The sequence below is a fragment of the Brienomyrus brachyistius genome, chromosome 8, assembly GCF_023856365.1.
Source record: "Brienomyrus brachyistius isolate T26 chromosome 8, BBRACH_0.4, whole genome shotgun sequence".
NCBI lineage: Eukaryota > Metazoa > Chordata > Actinopteri > Osteoglossiformes > Mormyridae > Brienomyrus > Brienomyrus brachyistius.
This window is the reverse complement of record NC_064540.1, coordinates 7,873,298-7,897,890: the sequence shown is the minus strand read 5'-3', so window position 1 is coordinate 7,897,890 and position 24,593 is coordinate 7,873,298. Positions and strand designations below refer to the sequence as shown.

At 39.3% G+C, this 24,593-nt stretch overlaps 1 protein-coding gene and 1 long non-coding RNA gene across 2 annotated transcripts in view; one reads left to right on the top strand and one right to left on the bottom strand.

Moving 5' to 3' along the window:
* LOC125747564 (uncharacterized) overlaps window positions 1-24,593 on the bottom strand; it is a 46,087-nt gene that overhangs the window by 979 nt on the left and 20,515 nt on the right. The gene's annotated exons all lie outside the window — the stretch shown is intronic.
* Window positions 4,836-17,308, top strand: LOC125747556 (myosin heavy chain, fast skeletal muscle-like). The gene is made up of 38 exons (XM_049022906.1): window positions 4,836-5,048; window positions 5,246-5,389; window positions 5,493-5,649; window positions 5,823-5,850; window positions 5,946-6,057; window positions 6,138-6,230; window positions 6,326-6,389; window positions 6,473-6,571; window positions 6,651-6,754; window positions 6,865-7,003; window positions 7,086-7,204; window positions 7,439-7,588; window positions 7,680-7,850; window positions 7,949-8,255; window positions 8,390-8,457; window positions 8,545-8,632; window positions 8,745-8,862; window positions 10,648-10,771; window positions 10,861-10,997; window positions 11,254-11,509; window positions 11,641-11,883; window positions 11,969-12,145; window positions 12,227-12,372; window positions 12,478-12,568; window positions 12,644-13,033; window positions 13,122-13,248; window positions 13,405-13,523; window positions 13,670-13,866; window positions 13,947-14,130; window positions 14,290-14,455; window positions 14,575-14,699; window positions 14,797-15,105; window positions 15,188-15,391; window positions 15,491-15,616; window positions 15,719-15,889; window positions 16,091-16,195; window positions 16,278-16,373; window positions 17,143-17,308. The coding sequence occupies exons 1-38, from the start codon at window positions 4,848-4,850 to the stop codon at window positions 17,281-17,283; spliced, it is 5,796 nt and encodes a 1,931-aa protein (XP_048878863.1). The 5' UTR covers window positions 4,836-4,847; the 3' UTR covers window positions 17,284-17,308.

Genomic DNA, 24,593 nt, shown 5'->3' with positions numbered 1-24,593 from the left:
ACCTCCAAGAAATGTAATTAGTCACTGACTAGATTATGGATTACCTGGAGTCATCATGCATGACTGTATTCAATGGAGACTAACACAACTCTTTTTTTTCTTATCTTTTTTTGATTCTCTTGAAAAACCATTATACCTGTATCATGCTCACCCTGGACACCAATGTAATGGAACCTGAGACTGTGCCCAAGTGGCAGCTCAGACCTGGCCATGTTTGGGTACTGTAACACAGCAGCTGTGTGCAGTTCACAGTCCTCATGAACAACGGCAGAGTGGCCCCTCTGGCTATCATCTGAATATTATATGACATATTTTTACAAGCGAAGTACCTCTTGGGAAGCCCCATCAAGCACAAGAAGTAGAAGCAACTACATTTACTTAGATTTTCCTGTATTATATATTTTGGTTTGGCACATTCCAAGAAAGTTTATTTCTTTTTCAAGATCCCCATCCATATGGATAAAATGACTGATTGCTAGTTTTAAATTAACAAAATTTGCATTCCATTTTGTAAACTATCCTCTTCTTCGTTACTTTAACTTTTAAGTTTGAATGTACGCTTTGAATGTAACTTAAGCCTGTAACATTCTTTCATTGTAAATTCCCCATTCCTTTCATGGTCAGATCCCCTCCCCCTCAGCTGCTCCCCTCACATTTTGGCTCACAGTCCAGTCCCAACTATCTCCTTCCCTTTTTTATTGCAGTCTTGCAAATTATTTATATTTCCTTCTTCTTCTAAACGTAACCCCTAAATTTTTACTGTCTACAGCAAAGTCGTACAGTCCTGCCCTTTCCTTGCCATCTTCAAATACGCTTCACACCTTTCTTTAAAACCAAAGACTGGCTGAAGATTGTTGTACCAAAAAATAAACCAGTAAGCATCTGTCAAAAACATGAGCTTGTACCATTAAATGAAAAATGTAATGCACTATTACAGAATGATATTCCACGCCATAACTTATCCAGGCCCCTATTAAGAGACAACTCACAAAAGCTTTATGCATTGCTGAAGTTGTCTCATAATCCATGCTAATAAAATTTGTGCTAAAAAAAAGCAAGTTTTGCCCGTCATCTCCCACAATGAAAGCAGGATCCTTACCAGCCCAAGGAGTAAGCATCAACCCGTTAACAATGCGCCATCTATTATCACCGTCATAATCTAGAAACATGGATAGGGGATACAAACCTATCTGTATGGTTCTGAAAAATTTTGTTCCTTCCCAAGTTCTGCAAGGAGAACCCTGTGGCTAGACACAAAGCTTGGTGTCCCACACTGAAGACACAGATCTTTACCGTGTTACCTATTGTTTAGCTGTTGCTGCTCAATGTTATAATATTCAAAATAAAGTTTGTAGTCATGCAAACGATGGCTACACATTGGTAAGGACACAACACAATAAAACAATTCTAGAACTATACTACAGTGAGAAGCCGATCGTTTTACCTGGAGACATTTCATAACTTGACAGTGGTATTTGAATTATTACATAACGCTTTACCTGACTGGGCAGAAATACTTAGTAATAACTCAGTTTCTACTCAAGTACAAATTATGAACAAATCATGAACAAATATAGTTACCACTTGAGATAAAAGATGCATCACATTTCATTAATGATGAACAAACATGAGGTCAGTATTTCACTACTTGTTCCTTCAGTAGTTCCTTCGGTAGTTCACAGAATTAACAGATATATTGCCAATATAGTAAGTGCTTGGGATGAAAGAGGTATCATGATTCATTAATGATGAATGAACATGAGATTACTATTTAACTTATCATGACTCATTCCATTACAAGTTCCTTCAGTAGTTCACAAAGGTTTTCAGAATTAACATATTGTAACAAATATAGTAACTGCCTAAGATAAAACATACATCACATGGCATTAATGGCATAACAGGCTTAGTTAATTAATACATACAGAATAGTATTATATTATTTGTGCCCCATCAAGTAAAGTGTTACCAATTATGAATTATAACATAAACTGTGTGAAAATTCGTTGCAAATAATTGGCATTTTAGTCAGACGTACCTTTTTATAGTATGCCTGGTTGTGGCAGAAACTATAAACTACAATTTGGAAAAGATTCTTTATTTGTCTCAAGAAAATGTTAATGTACGAAGTAAGAGAAAACTCCTTTCTGCACCTGCACAACAGATCCAAGAACTAGTGATTGAGGATTGCAATGAGGTTCCATATCAGCCCCAATACTGGTGCTAGTGACACCTTCCCATTTCTAGGCAGGACATCCTGGTCTCTTTATGAGGAGTTATAAATGAAAACACGACAAGGGAGAGTTTTAATGTTTTAATGAAGTGTGGGTGGGGTTGCACTGAGGTGTAACTATCACTTCCGCCATTTATGTATTTGTTTTTTTTTTTTGTTGAAGTTGTCCATAAAACGTACATAACTCTTTATATCCCCTATGAGAATGGGACAATAACAAGTGTGCTGTGCCTTTGAATTCGCATTTAATAGACTCATTAATTATGAAAAACCACTTAGATTTTCACCATGAATCTTTAAGTTTAAATTCCATATCACTTGTCACCCATATGAACTATGGTATACAAATCAAAACTGTTGACTATCATGTGAGTATTTTTGGTTTTGTACAGGTTTTGCTCTTTTAATGGCACTGAAGCCTTTGAAAACGTATCTGTTTTTACTGTTAAAGTCAAGACATAGCCAAGAATAAAAACTGTGATTATAGTTGCTCGAATAAGACATTAAAATATATCATCTCATTTTATTTGAACAATTATAAATATTCAAATGTACATATGCCCAGTTAAACCTTTGAGGTTTCTCACTCTATGAATTTTAACATAATAATGAAATACTGGTCATGTGATTCTGATTAATAATATCATTTTATTAAGTGAATTCAGATCTAAGTGACAGAGGAATTCAGATCTCTGCTTCCCTTCATGTGTCTGGTTTGCTCATGAATATCTAATGATCAGATGTGTTTTTGCTATGTGCAATTTGTAAAACCCTGATCACCAGCTAACCACTTGGTAAAGTGTTTCAGACGGTTACAGCGTGGTGTCTGCCATTCCTGGTTTTACCTATTAATAAAAATGCAAGACTAGCAGGAGTCTTGCAACAGTATACCAATGACATCTGTGTGCTGTAACAGAGATAAACTAGATCCTAACCACAGGACCTAATTTTAATTGTCAGTCACATTGTTTTAATGAACAGTTTACATTAGTCTAATTCAATTAAACTGTTATGACACTGAATCATGTGCAGTCTTATCTGTAGAGAGAAAAAAGAACCTACCTTTATCATTGAATAAGTGATAAACACACGCTTTTCCAGTGAAATACAATTTCATTTCATAATGTTGAATCTCGTCAGTCTTGTTATTATGTATCTTGATCTTACTTTGATATGTAAGATGAATATTAATAAGGATATAATTTTATTGATTGACATTATAATATTGCTCATGATTAGAGTCATTATATTTTTTAAATAAATTATTGGTATTGCAGAGTGGACTGATGTTGAGTTTAGTATGTTCTGCAGGTCTTGTGCAGAATTAAATCTCATCACATTTTTTGCAATTCGATTTAATTGTCTCTATTTCAATAATTGTTAATGTCTCAGTTGTACATTCCCTATTTGAAGTTAATATAATGTAGTTATTGGTACTTACAATTCTTTTAATAACTAATAATATTAAGCTCAATTAAGGCATGTACGCTAAAGACTTTCTTTATGATAAAAATAATACAACTGTGAGCAATATAGGAGGCTCAGTGAAACATACCAGAGTAAGGGGCTGACGGACATGACCAAATAGAGCAGAGTGTTTTTGCTGAGCAACCACAAAGCTTCCTATAAAAGCAGCACCTTCAGACCAAGAAGCGAAAACCATCCAGCACAGGTATGTATGTGGTCATGTCAAGCTGTAACGCGTCCAAATCAAACTCACCTGCAGAAAAGACATCTTGTATTTTAACTGCTTTATGTTTCTTTTTCAGCGCCCAACACCGAAACCTCAGCCGGCATCAAAGAAGGTAAACTGCTACTTGTAGCCAGTTATAAGATTCACTTTAATAGTAGCCAAGTTGTGGAATGTGCCATGCATTTGCAAATTCTATGCAGCCACGGCTTGGCATGCAGTTAAGTTAAAGTTACTGTTTCATGTGAAATTTATAATGTGTTTATATTTATTTTAAAAAAATACCATTTCCTGCTTTGCTGCTGTCTTAATAGTCAGATAATTCATTGAAACAACAAGGTTTAGCCTCGAATCCCAAACGTCCAGCTTGTTTTAACATTTTAGCAATACTAAATGAAACAACTTAAAAGGATACATTTTTTTAGCTCGATAATTGTCATATTTTTTTTTCTGCATTGTAAACAAATATTAAATGATCACTATATGAAATTCTGAAGGAGGAAATAACTAGCATTTATCTAATGTCCATAAGAGTAATTTCTGAGATATAAGTATGATTTTAAATGGGCACTGAGAAAACTATTTTACTAATCCTGTATCGGAATAGTATCAGCCATTTTATATTTGTGATCAACTGATCACATAGTAGAGATACAAAATCCATTGCTATCAATGACGTTAACAAAAAAAACACTGCAAAAATGATTAAAGCCAAGGACACGTCCCAACCAATATTGTGGGAGAACTGTGTCTATGAAGGGGATGGGAGGTTTAGGACTAGTTTGGTTAATACCAATGACAAAAATAAACCTAGGCCCTTGATTAAAGCAATCAAGATATTACATTGTAAGAATCGTTCTACAGATAATTCAGAATAATATCTTCACTAATTTCAACTATCTTATTTCTCAGTAAACCGCCACCATGGGTGATGGGGAAATGGAGTGTTTTGGCCCGGCGGCCATTTACCTCCGGAAGCCAGAGAAAGAGAGGATTGAAGCCCAGAACAAACAATTTGATGCCAAAACGGCCTATTTTGTGACTGAACCAAAGGAGATGTACCTCAAAGGGGTTCTTCAAAGTAGAGAGGGGGGCAAAGCCACTGTGAAGACTTTGTGTAACCAAGTAAGTACAACTGTGTACCTAACAGATTAATTACAGATCATTAGTACAAATTATTAAGCTTTTTATTTTAAGATATATCCTACTTAAACTATGGTAATCACTACCAGTTTTGCAAGTAAAGCGATTTGTGTATTCATTATTTTAAAGGTCTTTTTTGTGACGTTTTTGAGACAAATCTCTGTGTCTCCTTAAATCAGACCATTACAGTTAAGGAGGATGAAATTCACCCCATGAACCCTCCAAAGTACGATAAAATGGAGGACATGGCCATGATGACCCACCTCAATGAGCCCGCTGTGCTGTTCAACCTCAAAGAGCGTTACGCAGCCTGGATGATCTACGTAGGTTTTTCTTTTAAATCGGTTTTATTGGTTTTTCTTCAAAATCGGTCCTTTCATATAAATAAGTACATATATGAATAAATGTTTATTTTCTGTATTGCAGACATACTCTGGGCTGTTCTGTGTCACTGTGAACCCCTACAAGTGGCTCCCAGTGTACGATGCTGTTGTTGTGGCCGGCTACAGGGGCAAGAAGAGAATTGAAGCTCCTCCCCACATCTTCTCCATCTCTGACAATGCCTTTCAGTTCATGCTCACAGGTACGAATGACCCAAAATGATAATTTAGTGATTTTTAGTACAATAAGGAGTGATTTGGCATATTGGAGTACCTCTCGAAAACTGCTAGTTATGCAATGTGTGTATTTAGGGGTGAAAAATATGCATTGTCGTGAAATATAAAACAACACATTTCCCTATCATTCTTCTTGTAGATCGTGAGAACCAGTCAGTCTTGATTACGTAAGTATATCAATGTCATCTAACCTAAACCAAAGAGCAGCTTGAAATCCAAAACATGCCTTATACCTGAGTCTATTTCCCATACTCACCCATAGTGGAGAATCCGGTGCAGGAAAGACTGTGAACACCAAACGTGTCATCCAGTACTTTGCCACAGTCGGCTCTTCAGACAAGAAAAAAGCTGAGCCTGTTCCTGGAAAAATGCAGGTGAGAGAGAAAAGCAAGGACTATGAATAAGGAACATACATACAGAAGCAAGAGTCTCAATGCTGCAGTGTCTCCTGTAGGGTTCCCTGGAAGATCAAATCATTGCAGCGAACCCTCTGCTGGAGGCTTATGGTAATGCCAAGACTGTGAGGAATGACAACTCCTCTCGTTTTGTAAGTTATTTAATCTAATTTTTCCTGAAATTTCACTCCCAGAATTAGCTGCAAAATGACCATTTCAAATTTTCAACACTTTCATTATATTACAGGGTAAATTCATCAGAATCCATTTTGGGCAAACAGGGAAACTATCTTCTGCTGATATTGAAACTTGTAAGTTCTCATCTCCCAAATGATTTACTTTAAAATTCATCGCAAAATGATAAATGTAACATGCTGAAAATTCCTATTGACAGATTTGCTAGAAAAGTCAAGAGTCACTTTCCAGCTGTCAGCTGAGAGAAGCTACCACATCTTCTATCAACTTATGACAGGCCACAAACCAGAGCTGCTTGGTATGTACCCAGTGTCTGGGGTGAACTGGGGTTTTGTACCTGTAGTTTGCATCTGCAAATATTTTCTTCATCTTTACAGAGGCACTTCTGATCACCACCAATCCATACGACTACCCCATGATCAGTCAAGGGGAGATTACTGTTAAAAGTATCAATGACACTGAAGAATTTATAGCCACAGATGTGAGTAAATGGTTAATGAACATCATGTTCTTCCAACCACACAAGTAACAACAGCAATCTGTCTCAGCAGTCTTGGAATTAAATTCATGTTTCTGTTCTGAATCATGCAGACTGCCATTGACATCTTGGGCTTTAATGCTGAGGAGAAACTGGGCATCTACAAACTGACTGGAGCAGTGATGCATCATGGGAACATGAAGTTCAAGCAGAAGCAGAGAGAGGAGCAGGCAGAACCTGATGGCACTGAGGGTAACTCATATGATAACCTCAACCACAAAATAATTTACCCAGAGTTATAGATCATTAACCAAACATATTGTTCGTATTTCAGTGGCTGATAAAATCGCCTACCTCTTGGGCCTGAACTCAGCTGACATGCTGAAGGCTCTGTGCTACCCCAGAGTGAAGGTCGGGAATGAGTTTGTGACCAAGGGGCAGACTGTACCTCAGGTAAGCAATGCAGAGTTTACATTGTATGTACACACTGAATATTTAATAGGTTTGGTACAATTTGCACTTACTACTGTTAAAACATTGACAGTACAACAGTTAAATTTCATTTTAATTATATTATGAATGTTAAATCATTAAAATCACTTTGTTGTAAAAAAGATTAAAAACGCTACTATGGCTATGTTTAAATCCATCTATGAGAATTATATATATTCTTTTTGCAATGATTAGGTGAACAATTCCGTTAGCGCCCTCTGCAAATCAATCTATGAGAAAATGTTCTTGTGGATGGTGATTCGCATCAATGAGATGTTGGACACAAAGCAGCCAAGACAATTCTTCATTGGTGTGCTGGACATCGCCGGATTTGAAATCTTTGATGTGAGTCAATGTTCCCAATGCCAGTAAATCTTGTTTGAAATATATCATTTCCACCTGGATAAGACATTAAAAGTTTACTCTTCAACATCAGTTCAACAGCTTGGAGCAGCTGTGTATCAACTTTACCAATGAGAAACTGCAACAGTTCTTCAACCATCACATGTTTGTGCTGGAACAAGAGGAGTACAAGAAAGAGGGGATTGATTGGGAGTTCATTGACTTTGGTATGGACTTGGCTGCCTGCATTGAGCTTATTGAGAAGGTATGTGACATGAACTTTGCTCTATAGGAATAGATTCTTCCTTCACTTTAAAAGATTCTGCTTATTTGTGCTTATTTAATTTTTTGTGTCTCCAACAGCCAATGGGCATCTTCTCCATCCTTGAAGAGGAGTGCATGTTCCCCAAGGCTACAGACACCAGCTTCAAGAACAAGCTGCATGACCAGCATCTGGGCAAATGTAACGCATTCCAGAAGCCTAAGCCTGCCAAAGGCAAGGCTGAGGCCCACTTCTCCCTGGTGCACTATGCTGGCACTGTGGATTACAACATCAGCGGCTGGCTGGACAAGAACAAGGACCCACTGAATGACTCTGTTGTGCAACTCTACCAGAAGTCATCTGTCAAACTGTTGTCCTTCCTCTATGCATCACATGCTGCAGCTGAAGGTATTTACATTTTTAGACTTTTGTGTATGTCCCATGAAAAAGAAGAGAGTACTTTCATCAGAAAGACTGATAATCATAATGATATATGTATCAATAAATTAGATAACGGTGAAAAACCTTTTATGTGTAAACAGAGGGTGGTAGCAAGAAGGGAGGCAAGAAGAAGGGTGGCTCCTTCCAGACTGTGTCTGCTCTGTTCAGGGTACAGTACATATTGTAATCAGTTACTGTCTGCAATATCTATATATGCCTCCATCTTATGTCAATGACACATCCTGTCATCCTACAGGAGAACCTGGGCAAGCTGATGACCAACCTGAGGAGCACTCACCCTCACTTTGTGCGCTGCCTGATTCCAAACGAATCAAAGACACCAGGTTTGTCTAACACTTCACATTACATCAGCAGCGTAAACATCAATATTAAAGGAGTTTCACTAGATTCATTCAGATTTTATGTATAATTCCTTTACTTTCATTTGTCCTCTAGGTCTGATGGAGAACTTCCTGGTTATCCATCAGCTGAGGTGTAATGGTGTGCTGGAAGGTATCAGGATCTGCAGAAAGGGTTTCCCCAGCAGAATCCTCTATGCTGACTTCAAGCAGAGGTGATTTTTTTACACTTCTATTTCAAGGATTACTCTATCAATAAAAGAAAGTTCCTGACGAAATATCTTTGGTGTATACACCTATAAATGATAGCAGCTAAATATGTATGATAAAGATAAGGAGCATGCACTGTTCACAGCATGTTGCCACACCCCCCAAACGACGAACCATATCAGGAATGAGAACCCAAGTGCAGCCATGCAGCGGGTGATACCTCAGCACCACACTAGTTTGAATGGAACAGAACACTGGGAAGTTTTTTTCCCATGCCTGGAGAGCCAATCCTGCCACCAAATTTTCCCTGTAAATTAGATGACCTTCTTGCAGGGCTGGATGTAGATTAATCTCATAACCAGGACAAAAAATTGCAGGTTAAGGGCACAAAAAAGTAGGATCACTCTTGGCAGTCATGGGATTCAAACTAGCAACCTTTCAATTGTTGGCACAGAGCCCTAGCCTCATAGCCACCACACCACCCCAAGCTTACAGCACCTGGGATTCCCAGGCAGTCTCCCATTCAAGTACTAACCAGACACGACCCTGCTTTGTATTCCCAGTCAGTCTCCTATCCAAGTATTATCCAAGCCTGACCCCAATTTGTATTCCCAGCAGGTCTCCCATCCAAGTACTAATCAGGCCCGACCCTACTTTGTATTCCCCGGCAGTCTCCCATCCAAGTACTAATCAGGCCCGACCCTACTTTTTATTCCCAGTCAGTCTCCTATCCAAGTATTATCCAAGCCTGACCCCAATTTGTATTCCCAGCAGGTCTCCCATCCAAGTACTAATCAGGTCTGACCCTACTTTGTATTCCCCGGCAGTCTCCCATCCAAGTATTAATCAGGCCCGACCCTACTTTGTATTCCCCGGCAGTCTCCCATCCAAGTACTAATCAGGCCCGACCCTACTTTGTATTCCCCGGCAGTCTCCCATCCAAGTACTAATCAGGCCCGACCCTACTTTGTATTCCCCGGCAGTCTCCCATCCAAGTACTAATCAGGCCCGACCCTACTTTGTATTCCCCGGCAGTCTCCCATCCAAGTACTAATCAGGCCCGACCCTACTTTGTATTCCCAGGCAGTCTCCCATCCAAGTACTAATCAGGCCCGACCCTACTTTGTATTCCCCGGCAGTCTCCCATCCAAGTACTAATCAGGCCCGACCCTACTTTGTATTCCCCGGCAGTCTCCCATCCAAGTACTAATCAGGCCCGACCCTACTTTGTATTCCCAGGCAGTCTCCCATCCAAGTACTAATCAGGCCCGACCCTACTTTGTATTCCCCGGCAGTCTCCCATCCAAGTACTAATCAGGCCCGACCCTACTTTGTATTCCCCGGCAGTCTCCCATCCAAGTACTAATCAGGCCCGACCCTACTTTGTATTCCCCGGCAGTCTCCCATCCAAGTACTAATCAGGCCCGACCCTACTTTGTATTCCCAGGCAGTCTCCCATCCAAGTACTAATCAGGCCCGACCCTACTTTGTATTCCCCGGCAGTCTCCCATCCAAGTACTAATCAGGCCCGACCCTACTTTGTATTCCCCGGCAGTCTCCCATCCAAGTACTAATCAGGCCCGACCCTACTTTGTATTCCCAGGCAGTCTCCCATCCAAGTACTAATCAGGCCCGACCCTACTTTGTACATTTCAAATCTGGGCACGGGCGTAAAACATGTCCCAGGTGTAGACACATATAACAGAGTCGCACTTGGTCATCATGCATTGCACTGATGATTTTAAATGCTTTTAAATTTTAAATATGCTTTTAAATGTATTTTACCTCAGATACAAAGTACTGAATGCCAGCGTGATTCCGGAAGGACAGTTCATTGACAACAAGAAGGCTTCAGAGAAGCTCTTGGGTTCAATTGATGTCGACCACACTCAGTACAAGTTTGGCCACACCAAGGTAAAAGTCTGGAGATATAATCTGTGTCATAATATTTGTGACACACATCACACTGCTATTTACCTAATATCAACTACATCTGTTACCAGGTGTTCTTCAAGGCCGGTCTGTTGGGTACACTAGAGGAGATGCGAGATGACAAACTGGCCTCTTTGGTCACCATGACTCAGGCCCTGTGCCGTGGGTTCCTCATGAGACGGGAGTTTGTAAAGATGATGGAGAGGAGGTGAATACTCAGCATATTATTTCTACAACTATTAATTCTAATATACTATTAATTAAATAACTACTTAGATGTATTTAATTTTACTGAGATGAACTTAAACTACATGTAAAAATTATTTTTTTTTGTCATCTAATTGTTCATATGGGTATTTTGTCATTTAGTAAATCTTTTTTTTTTGTTTAAATGCTGACTATTGCTATTCATATTGATTAGCTGGCTAGCTGTTTAGTAACTGGTGTGTTTGTCCTTTAAAAAGGGAGTCTGTATTTAGCATCCAATACAACATCCGCTCATTCATGAATGTGAAACACTGGCCATGGATGAAGCTGTACTTCAAGATCAAGCCACTCCTGAAGAGCGCAGAAACTGAGAAGGAAATGGCCAACATGAAGGAGGAGTTTGAGAAGACCAAAGAAGACCTGGCAAAAGCACTGGCTAAGAAGAAGGAGCTGGAGGAGAAAATGGTTTCCCTGCTGCAGGAGAAGAATGACCTACAGTTACAAGTGCAATCAGTACGTAAATCATCTGATTTTGCGATAGAGATATGAAAATACTCTAACCATAATGACTGGTAAAAATTGTTTAGTAAAGAGTAATTTTGATCTTACAACTTGAAAAAATTGCTACTTTGTTTTACATTTAGGAAACTGAAAATCTCTCAGATGCAGAGGAGAGGTGTGAGGGTCTCATCAAAAGTAAAATCCAGCTTGAAGCAAAACTCAAAGAGACAACTGAGAGGCTGGAGGATGAGGAGGAAATCAATGCTGAGTTGACTGCCAAGAAGAGGAAACTGGAGGATGAGTGCTCTGAGCTGAAGAAAGACATTGATGACTTGGAGCTGACCTTGGCTAAAGTGGAGAAGGAGAAACATGCCACAGAAAACAAGGTTAATGTCAAATCATTAAAAAAATTGACACATTTGACTATTTCCTTAACTCTTTGTAACCAAATATGGAATGCTTTCCCCACAGGTTAAAAACCTGACTGAGGAGATGGCCACACAGGATGAGAGCATTGCCAAGTTGACCAAGGAGAAGAAAGCCCTCCAGGAGGCACATCAGCAGACCCTGGATGATCTCCAAGCAGAAGAAGACAAAGTCAACACTTTGACCAAAGCCAAGACCAAGCTTGAACAACAAGTTGATGATGTAAGGAAATCATTAAGTGTTTTATGCCTCTCAATACCAAAAAAAATGTGTTTCAGATCAATATCTTGATTTTATCTGCAGCTTGAAGGCTCTCTGGAACAAGAGAAGAAACTACGCATGGATCTTGAGAGAGCCAAGAGAAAGCTTGAGGGAGACCTGAAACTTGCCCAGGAATCTATAATGGACCTGGAGAATGATAAGCAGCAGTCAGAGGAGAAGATAAAGAAGTAAGAATATTGTTAAAATAAAACTGCAAAAAATCCACAGTCCTTAGTTTAAACCCAAGTGTAAAAGTGATACGAATATTGAGAATGTGTGATTGCTGTCCCCAGGAAGGACTTTGAGACTAGCCAGCTTCTGAGCAAAATTGAGGATGAACAGTCACTGGGTGCTCAGCTCCAGAAGAAGATTAAAGAGCTCCAGGTAAACTCTAGATACTTCAAATGAACAATGTGGAGCAATCTAGTACTATGACTTACACACTCTCATGTATTTTAGGCTCGTATTGAGGAGCTGGAGGAAGAAATTGAGGCTGAACGTGCTGCCAGGGCCAAGGTTGAGAAACAGAGGGCTGATCTGTCCAGGGAACTTGAGGAGATCAGTGAGAGGCTTGAGGAAGCTGGTGGTGCAACCTCCGCTCAGATCGAGATGAACAAGAAACGTGAGGCTGAGTTCCAGAAGCTGCGCCGTGATCTTGAAGAGTCCACCCTGCAGCATGAGGCTACAGCTGCTGCCCTCCGTAAGAAGCAGGCTGACAGTGTAGCAGAGCTGGGAGAACAAATTGACAACCTTCAACGTGTCAAGCAAAAGCTGGAGAAGGAGAAGAGTGAATACAAAATGGAAATCGATGACCTGAGCAGCAACATGGAAGCTGTCTCAAAATCAAAGGTATGAGGAAACAAGGATGTTTGAGGCGATTAAAGCCGATTTGTGGACATCACACTTTTTTTACAGAATTTTTTTTTAATTCTGACAGGCCAACCTGGAGAAAATGTGCCGCACCCTTGAAGATCAGCTAAGTGAACTCAAGACCAAAAATGAAGAAAATGTTCGCCAAGTGAATGACATGAGCACACAGAAAGCTAGACTCCAAACTGAAAATGGCAAGCAGATTAGCTAATTCATATATGACAATTATACTCTCTCTCTCTCTCTCTCTCTCTATATATATATATATATATATATATATATATAATTTGCTATCAATTTAACATTTTTATTGAACTAATTAAAGAGTCGTCATGCTTTAACTTCCTTAGGTGAGCTTGGTCGTCAACTTGAGGAAAAAGAAGCTCTTGTTTCCCAGCTGACTAGAGGTAAACAGGCCTACACACAGCAGATTGAGGAGCTCAAGAGGCATGTTGAGGAGGAAGTCAAGGTAACTAGAATTACAATTCTAGAGTTTACAAATAAAGGATTCATCCTTTCATATTAACTCTGAGAAAAATGAAACGGGGTAACAACAACAATAAGACTGTTTAATACTGATTTAATGCTAATAGAATCACATTGTTTTATTTCTAGGCCAAGAACGCCCTGGCCCATGCTGTGCAATCAGCCCGCCATGACTGTGACCTCCTCCGGGAGCAGTTTGAGGAGGAGCAGGAGGCCAAGGCTGAACTGCAGCGTGGAATGTCCAAGGCCAACAGTGAGGTGGCTCAGTGGAGGACCAAATATGAGACTGATGCCATCCAGCGTACTGAGGAGCTCGAGGAGGCCAAGTAACTACACTGATTCTACATCTTCACTTAGCTCCATAAATGAATGTAAAAATAATTAACTAAAATTTCACTCTCCATAGGAAAAAGCTTGCTCAGCGTCTACAAGATGCAGAAGAATCAATTGAGGCTGTTAACTCTAAATGTGCTTCTCTGGAGAAGACCAAACAGAGACTGCAGGGTGAGGTGGAGGACCTCATGATCGATGTAGAGAGGGCAAACTCTGTGGCTGCTAATCTGGATAAGAAGCAAAGAAACTTCGACAAGGTAAGTAAATGAGAACACAGTCTCAGAGAGTCACCTTATACACCAGGAACAATCTTCATTCATCAGACAAAACTGTTTGTTATTAACATTCGTTCTATTGCTATCCAGCTGCCTTCACCTTTGTTACAATGAATAACATTTTATGTTTAATTTTTCTAGATCCTTTCAGAATGGAAACAGAAGTATGAGGAAAGTCAGGCAGAGCTGGAAGGGGCTCAGAAAGAGGCTCGTTCTCTCAGCACTGAACTGTTCAAGATGAAGAACTCCTATGAGGAAACTCTGGACCACCTGGAGACCATGAAAAGAGAGAACAAGAACCTGCAGCGTATGTCCCTTAATCAGCTGAGATTCATTTTAATACCATTACAGAACCATAGGAGAAATCAAATCATGATTATTCTCAAACATATTGATGTTTTCTTGTTTTCTTTACTGAAAATTCAGAGGAGATCTCAGACCTGACTGAACAAATTGGTGAGACTGGAAAGGCCATTCATGAGCTTGAGAAGGCCAAGAAGACAGTGGAGGTAGAAAAGTCAGAAATCCAGACTGCTCTAGAGGAAGCCGAGGTAATCACACCCATAAAACAGTAATAACAGGAAATAACAAATATAATGTTGGGGTACATGGGGCATTACATGTATTATTTATCATTTACCTTCACAGGGCACACTGGAGCATGAGGAGTCCAAGATCCTACGTGTCCAGCTAGAGCTCAACCAGGTCAAGGGTGAAATTGACAGGAAGCTGGCTGAGAAAGATGAGGAGATGGAGCAGATCAAGAGGAACAGCCAGAGGGTCATTGATTCCATGCAGAGCACTTTGGATGCAGAAGTCAGGAGCAGAAATGATGCTCTGAGGGTCAAGAAGAAGATGGAGGGAGACCTCAATGAAATGGAGATTCAGCTCAGCCATGCCAACCGTCAGGCTGCTGAGGCCCAGAAACAACTGAGAAATGTCCAGGGGCAGCTCAAGGTATGTATACAGTTATCCTGACAATAAAAGAGAAGAGTGTATCTCTGAATAAGAAGATAATGGAAGACATGTTATTCTACAGGATGCCCAACTGCACCTTGATGAAGCAGTCCGGGGACAGGAGGACATGAAGGAGCAGGTTGCCATGGTGGAGCGCAGGAACACTCTGATGCTGGCTGAGATTGAGGAGCTGAGGGCTGCTCTGGAGCAGACAGAGAGAGGCCGCAAAGTGGCCGAGCAGGAGCTGGTCGATGCCAGTGAGCGTGTTGGACTGCTGCACTCCCAGGTACGTTTAAAATATAAAACTTATGTATGATCTCCCTGGAGACATTACTCCAATTATTTGCATTTGTATTAATATCAAAAATATATAAATGTCTTTCAGAACACCAGCCTGATTAACACCAAGAAGAAGCTTGAAACTGACCTTGTTCAGGTCCAGGGTGAGGTGGACGATGTCATTCAGGAGGCCAGAAATGCAGAGGAGAAGGCCAAGAAGGCCATTACTGATGTAATTCATATTTAACAACATATTACCTATTTAATTTGCTACTCAATAATTCAACACAGAACCAACATCATTTCAATAAAAAAATATATATGAACCTTTCAGGCTGCCATGATGGCAGAGGAGCTGAAGAAGGAGCAGGACACCAGCGCCCACCTGGAGAGGATGAAGAAGAACCTCGAGGTCACAGTGAAGGACCTGCAGCACCGTCTGGATGAGGCTGAGAGCCTGGCCATGAAGGGTGGAAAGAAACAGCTCCAGAAACTGGAAGCCAGGGTGAGCAGTACAACTGATAAACTGTCTGAATAAGAAGGCTACTGATGTCTTATCATTTGGTAACTTTAAAGTGACTCTGAAATGGATGGATTGACATTCGTGCATTTTTTGTAGTTTTATATTTCAGATTGTTAGCATATAAATATTTGACAAGTATTTGATAAATCCACAGGAAAAAAAATCTGAATTTTTACATTTAAGGTACGCGAGCTGGAATCTGAGGTTGAAGCTGAACAGAGACGTGGAGCCGATGCTGTTAAAGGTGTCCGGAAATACGAGAGGAGGGTCAAGGAGCTTACCTACCAGGTAGATCTTTGCAAATATCTATATAAACATAAGAAACGTACACTGAAGGCTCCTGGTATCTAACAATCCATACTTGTTACAGACTGAGGAGGACAAGAAGAATGTGACCAGACTGCAGGATCTGGTGGACAAGCTGCAGCTGAAAGTGAAGGGCTACAAGAGACAGGCTGAGGAAGCTGTGAGTATCATTTTCTGTAATCTGTGCACATATCTCATAACTTTAGCATTTCAGAGTTGTTAAATTACACTGTAAAATGAAAAATGACAGATCATTTTCATATTCATCCCCTGCTTATCAGTCAAGTAAAGGGTGACTTACATGTACAACAAATTCATGTAAGATAATTTCAGGATTATGGATGTGACATTTAGACTCATAATGGCATAACAAAATCCCGTAGAGTATGGACAAGCTTAGTGTCAATGAGTCAATCTGTATATATTTCTATTTTACCTCTTGGGTTGAATATAGTCAAATCCTCAAAATTCATGCATTGATTCACATATTACAAACACATAGCATTTTGTCAACATTATTTAATGTTTCATCAAAGAAACAGACTTTTATGAAAGACTACAAATTTTCTACAGACATCTGAGTCACCAGGGAAAAATTGCCGTTTTGGATCTGACATTTTTGTTATGGATTTCACCAGTCTTCTGCAGACTATAGAAACCACATGCTTGCATGGTTAAGTTTTATATGAAACAATTGAAATACTAATTATGAAAAAATTATGAGAGGAGACATATACACATATGTACATTTTAATGATTAGCTTAAATAACCACCACCTTTGTCTGATTAGGACACTAATACTCCACATATACAATATACACCATAAAACTTTTTGTAATCTCTCAGTAGTAGCCTGTTGCATTTAGAGCGCATGGTCTGACAATGATTCAGCATGACTCTCATGGTTTGCTCTTTGACTTCTGTACAGGAGGAGCAGGCCAACACTCACCTGTCCAGGTTCAGGAAGGTGCAGCATGAGATGGAGGAAGCCCAGGAGCGTGCCGACATCGCTGAGTCTCAGGTCAACAAGCTGAGAGCCAAGAGCCGCGATGCTGGAAAGGTAATTTAATTCAATTTTGTTACCTGTTGTTCAGATTTTAAAAACATTGCAAATTTTATGCTGTAAATAATTTTTTCTATTTCATATAAAAAAAATATGTAAGAAAATAATAAAACAATAATGTAATAAAAGTACAAAAATACTGAGAAGACATAAAGGATGAATGCATAAATGTAAAATAAGGAGGGGAAGGGGGAGTTGTAACCCCTCCTACAATTATAACCAGCCAATGCATGCCCCTGGACCCCCCTTAATGGGTGGACACCTTAACACCCCCCCAATGTTCAACCTTAAGTTGAAACTATGAAAGCATAGTTATTAAAGGACAATGCTGTAAATGCTACTATTTCGTTTTTAGGCTAAGGACGATGCAGAGTAAGGAGCAAAAACCCAACTGGAGCCACTAACAAGCTATCATACAATATGAATTTCTTGTAAAATGCTTCCGACACAATAAAGAATCCAGTCTTGTGATACATTTGTCTTGTGTGTTTTTGAAGTAATATGAGCAAGAAAATGTCAAATTACATGAAGAGACATCAATGATTAGCTGTTAATTGCATATGCATGAGATTCAGAATAAGGCTTACAGTATATATAGAATCTTGGCATTAACCAGAGACCACTACTTTGCAGCACAATGATATATTTAAGAAAATACAGCGGATTTCTTAATCATGTGAACCAATTCTAGCAAGTCAAATCTGGATCGCAACTCGTTACATATATTACATCATGAAATTGCTATAAATACACATTAAGCTTTCCTTTAGTTATCTTCTAATTAAGGAGTAGCAGAAGGGACCCATCTAAGCTAATAATAATTACACTTAACTAATTAACCCACTAAAAAAACAAACTGCATTATCGAAGCAGAATTAAGAAGGGTTCTAACACATAAACTACAGAATGATAAAACTAACTCCGGATTATCATGCTAAAAAGCTACATTTATTATTATTTATAAAATCATCTTACATCGCAAAGCCAGATCCTTTTACTGTACGATGTGACTATTGTATGTGTACCCATCAGCCACGGAGAACCAATATTTTTGTACCAATACAGCATATTTTCGTAGCTGCAAACAGGATTAAGCACGGATGGTGAAAGGGCTCGAACCTTAATAATGATCGATGTGCATGTGTACTGCCTGTGGCTGCCTGTATACTGGGCATCGATTTGAAACCACCTGGCTTGTTTTTGTTAAAAAGATATTACAGCTGGAAAACTGAATGCCGAATATGAGGCTAACTTTACCTCGGTGCGATCGCTGTGTATATAAAGGAATGTAATTGGCGTGGGCAATATCATAATTTCGATTTAGCGTCTCATAATTATGGCGTAGTATCGCAACTATTATTTATTATTTATTTTATGTGGCAGAAACGGGCTTCCGTAAAAATCTGCAATGTATCAAAACATTGTCCTATATTGCAATGACGATATAAAGTGTGCAGATTAGTTATACGATCCCTTTGTCTGCTTTAATAGGTGAACTGCTACGGTGAGGTGAATATACATTTACACTCCAACAAAACGTGTCGCTTATACTATCACGGTAAATGTAAACCATATTCTAATAATAAGAAGAAGACCTTTTTTAAAAATTCGTCAACATTTAACACACAGTATGGAGATAATCAATAAAACATGTCGCTATCGAACGAAAATATGCATTATTAATCTAATATATATATATATGTATACCATCAAGATAAACATAAAGGATTTTCAATGGTAATCGCAACACCTCTTAACATTTGTTAAGGGTGTTCAATGGATGTAATCGCTTGCTTCCGCAGTAAGGGTGAACTCGACACTTATGGGGTATGTATAATAATTTAACAGGGCTGCTCATTCCTGTTCCTGGGGCTTAGCTGCAGCCTAGCTATTGAATTAGGTGTGTTAAATTAGGGCCGTGCCTAGGCTTGACAGTGAATGCATGCATGCAGGAAGCAGCAGTACTGGCACCAACAGGACCTCCAGAGACATAAGAGCTAACAGCAGGAGCCACAAATGGGGCAAGAGACAGAAGCAGCAGTCCATCCAGCACTAAGACAAAGGGCACAGGTCTATCTGGACTGTTGCAGCAAATCACCAGTGCGAGGCAAAAACAACGTCAGAAAAATCCGAAAAACAACTTCTGTTTTCACTGGAACATTGATTCTAAAATTAAACTGTATTTGTCCCAGCCTGCAATTACTGTTGATGCTGATCCACTGGTTTGGTGGAAAACACATGAAGGAAAGGATGTCACTTCTTTTCAAAAGAAGTCACAGTCACAGAGGCATAAAGAGTCACAGAGTACTGAACTGGTTAACTGAAACTAAATCCTGGTCTGGACCTGAATTACCAAACTCTGTAACTCTATAGATACAAATATACCAGTGCTGATTTCTGCAAGTGCAGGGGCGCAACTGCTCACTTTTTGGAGGCTATGGAACAACAATTTTGGTGTCGAAATCCTTGCCTATAGCCTGTGTGCATCAGCAAGAAATCGCTATGCAGTTTCAGCTTGCCTAACCCAAGTAAGCTATCCAGCAGCAGCACTATCGAGCCTAGTTTTCTGTGACGTTCATAGCCTGATCCCTGACACTGGACATAAGCTTGCACATAAGTGACATTTGTTTCCATCATAGTTCATACTGTACCTGTTGCTGTCTTTCACCCACATCAGCATTTTTTGTCGCATCCCCTCGCACGTCTTCTCCTTTTCTGTTTTTCACTTTCTGCCTTGAGCACCTGATAACATTTCTGCTCCCTCCATCCTGCCGCAAATAGATGCCCCACCACGTCAATGAGTGACAGGCTGCTACCACTCTGGCTACTACTAAACAGACGCTCAGCGGCACAAGAAGAGTTTTAAAACATAGATGTCAACGATATACTTTTTTGTCCCTCCCTTGTTTTGGTGCCCCCCCGTCCCCCATCCCCCGTCCCCCCCCCCCCCCGGCGGTGCCCCATATGCACCGCATATACTGCATACCCCATTTTTAATCCACTGCGCGAGTGGTCAATAAAGGTACAGCACCCTCCACAATTATTGGCACCCCTTGTAAAGATTTGTATAAAGGGTTAAAAAAATCCACCTTTTAGAAAAGCAGCTTCGTGTCAAACTGAAAAATTTAGAAAAATCCAACCTTTCATCAACATAAATTTATTCCAAGAAAAAAAATATCCTTCATCAAGAAATAATTACCTTTAACAAAGACACATGAGTGCCAGGGGTGCCAATAATTGTGGAGGGCGCCGTACTTTTGTCTTTCAATTTGCCCTTCTGATCTACTGGCACATTAGTGTTTTTATGTAAAAAGCTTGCAGAAAATCACCATGCAAAAAAAGGTAGAAGTACGTGCACAATATTGTAAAATACACCACAAAAATGCTTTTAACCATTAACAATTTGCCTTTGCAAAACTATACTCAGATATGGAAGCAAAATTTGAATGCCAAATATAAATGTGAAACATACCTGTAACACACATCTCATAAAAAGAACCCGAAGACTACATTTATGTTTTAAACCTGTAAAAATATGTAATATTAAAAATCTAAATCTTTTTAAGGAAAAATTTAAAATCAAAAAACTAAAAACTTTTCAACCTCACATTCATGTTCCTTCAATACACAGTTAAAGCAGTGTTACCCTTGAGGCCAGAATATCCTTCTTATAAATCTGTCACTGTGCTTCTAATCTAGCTGCTGAAGTGCACAGATGGAAGTTGTCTCACCCAAGGCATTCCAGAAAGGCTCAAACTCAAAAGGCTGAGTGTGACAAACACTGACCCTGCAGCTATCACTGAGCTAGTAGCAATATTGGTATTTAATGCAACACAGAGAACTAAGTGGTTATTTGGCAGCGTGACATTGTTCTGAATGGGCAACAGAGTTAGAATTCAATAATAATTGATACTTTTATTGATCCCGGTGGGGAGATTGTCTTCATGCCTCCCTCACCTTGCTCTTCACAGAGTAAGTTGTCTGTGAAGGGCAGTCACCTGTTGTGGTACCCAAGGAGCTGGGGATTAAGGGCCTTGCTCAAGAAGCTACAGACATGCTGAGGCTGGGTTTGAACTGGTGACTTTCTGATTATAGGCACACAGGCTTAGCCCACCGAGCCACACACTGCACCCATTTCACCGGCCTTTCCTCCATATAATATTTACTGGGCAAAAACTGCATAACCTGCTCCGATTAGGTAATTTTTAAAACCATACCATAAAAAGTTTAAAAATCCCAGGTTACATGCATATAAGTATATGCTAATGTGGAATATAAATCATAGCATATATTAATACAAAGAGCATTAGTTGTAGTTTTTTCACTGCACAGCACTGTTACCTGTAGGCCTGAATCATTAACCTCTTTGGGTTCATGTTTTAAGCATATTGAATCTTTTTGTAATCTAGGAACTCTTTAATAACTTTAGTTAACTACTTTTCATGCATACTTAATATACTGTAATGTATCCAAGATACAAGAAGGTGCTTTCAAAGCATCTCCGTCCAGGAAGCTATTTTTGAATCGGCTTACTTCTGGATAAAGTGTGCTGCTGGGTCTTGCTTTTGGATCATTTAACTTGATCCCTAGATGACTTTTAAAAATAGTTCAAGAAAGGTAAACGTTGAAATTAAGCTATGGTGAAACCCAAAATGAATTAACCCATACCGCAAGCTTTCTATATGACTGTGTAAGTTACCTTCACAAGCCAGGTTATGATGCAGCACAGAACCTGAACTCTGGTGGTACCAGGGACATTAGCTAATTGCTCTCTCAGAGCAAAAAGTATCAAGTAACCATGAAATTCTAAAGATATCTCACACAGGCTTGTACATGTCTTGATTTAAAAATTCCTAGAAAAAGGTAAAACAGCAGCAAAAGCTGCTGTTGCCAGTTTTACTTATTATTAAAAATGCCAGACTGGCAACTCTTTGGATACAGGACACCAGATGACATCTGAGCAGTTCTTTGCAGACACATTATGCTTCTCCTTTATGCCAAAGTCTCTTAGAACGTGATTAAACTTATTTTCATAAAATCTTCACAACTTGACCTACATTTACCAAACATTTAAAATAAAATAAAATTGCATTTTATTTAATTACAAACTATTATCATATCCCAAATCATGTAAGACCATTCACAAACATGCTTAAAGTTAATCTTTTCAAATCCCATCCTGTGAATTCTTCAAATGATTTCGCACAAACATGGAGACTGGTGCTATTATATGTCTCAATGATAAAAAAGCAAACTCATCATACAGAATAAATGGATCATTAATGTACGATGACGCATGCCCATATAGAGCAGTGTCCTTCTGCTGAGCAGCCAGGTTTGCTTCTATAAAAGCAGCAGCTCCAGGCTGCTCCCTAAACTGACAGGCATCCGGCACAGGTAAGTCAGCTTTTCCTGATTGCATTGGAGCATTTCTCAAATGAAAATTAATGTTTGTAAAAAAGTGTAATGCCCACACCGTGATGTCACTATTGCACGCAATGAATGTATCAGAATGTCTCATTCTGAAACAATGAGAGCATCATTTCTCATTGCTTCACTGCAATGTCCAAATGTTTTAGTTCATATATGCAAATAGTTTTGTACAATTGTCAATATTTGGTACAATTTTCAGTTGCTTTAATCTTGTTGGTCAAAATAGATGATGTAGTTTTCCTGTAATAAGTTTTCACCCAGAACGATATATGCATTGTGTGATCATCGTGTTAGCCACCCCATGCCAAACAGTTAACCAAGCTGTCAAAATGATTCCATGAATTGAAGTGATACAGCATTATTGTGTTTTTGCTTCCCACAGTACAAGATTCTGTTGTCATTTTGCTGTTGTAGTATTGCATTTTGCTGATTTGATGTTATAAAGTACGGTGTGACTCTTTTGTTTGCTGTCATACTATGTCTTGAGATCTGAAGGTGTTAACTGTACATGTGAGTCTTTTCTCTTGTCAGTGAACTTTACATACTGTAATGCAGACAGTGAGAAAGTGGTACCAGACTATCATTCAGACTTTTGGAGCACAGGAGCATACTTACAGTATAATGACATTTTGATAACATATGTAAGCATTTTGCCGCTCATGGTTAAAACTATGCTGACTGTACTTTTCATTTTGGTGTCAATGACTAATGCATTGGTGGAATTATTTACTTTTGAGACATAAGTTAATTGTTCTAGGTAAGTTACAGGCTTTAGCAGATAAACCATACTGTTGTGCTATATGCATGAATTGTTTTGAGAGATGCTCTTATAATGTTGAAGAATTAAGTATGTATCATGAAATGTGCCAAAGCAATCAAGAAAAACTGTAAGGTATAATAATGCATACTGCAGCATCTTTCAAAGGCAGTCATATTTTATTGCTCATTGTTACATTTGGAAAATGATGCATATGCATTTGCAAAGTAATTATTTTCCAGGACTATTGACATTTTTAACCAGAAAAAAACATAGGGGTGATATTGGTGAAATATTTTTCACCTAATATAGCAAAATAAAATTAAATAAAAGTGGAATACATTTGGGGGGTGGCATGGTGGTGCAGTGGTTAGCACTGTTGCCTCACACCTCTGGAACCCAGGTTCGAGTCTCTGCCTGGGTTACATGTGTGTGGAGTTTGCATGCTCACCCCATGTCGTTGTGGGGTTTCTTCCGGGTACTCCGTTTTCCCCCCACAGTGCAAAGACATGCTGAGGCTAATTGGAGTTGCTAAATTGCCCATAGGAGTGCATGCGTGAGTGAATGGTGTGTGAGTGTGCCCTGCGATGGGCTGGCCCCCCATCCGGGGTTGTTTCCTGCCTCGTGCCCATTGCTTCTGGGATAGGCTCTGGACCCCCCGCGACCCAGAAGGATAAGCAGTTTCGAAAAATGGATGGACTTTCAAATTGTATTGAAATTTAACATCATGATTTTAATCTTAAATGGTTGTAGTGGAATATAACAAATATTTATGTTTTAGAAAGCTGTTATACCGACAATCTACAGCACTGTATACTATTAAATTCAAAAGCATTCAATCAGCAAGCTTTTCACTACAATTCACATTTAAATTTTTTTGTGTTTTAGTGCACCAAGACGATCCAGTTCTGCCTTTAGTGTGCTGGCAATAAAGGAGGTAAATTAGCAATACTTTAAGTTAAATGTATTGACCCTAAACCATGCTTTTACTGTATACATAATTAGACACTATCAAGTTCACTGTGGTGGCTTAGTATTTGGTTCCTGCCCTTGTCTAAGCCCATGTATGAATCAATAGTAAAGTATTAGTATTAATATGAAGGGATTTATATTCAAGAAATACAAT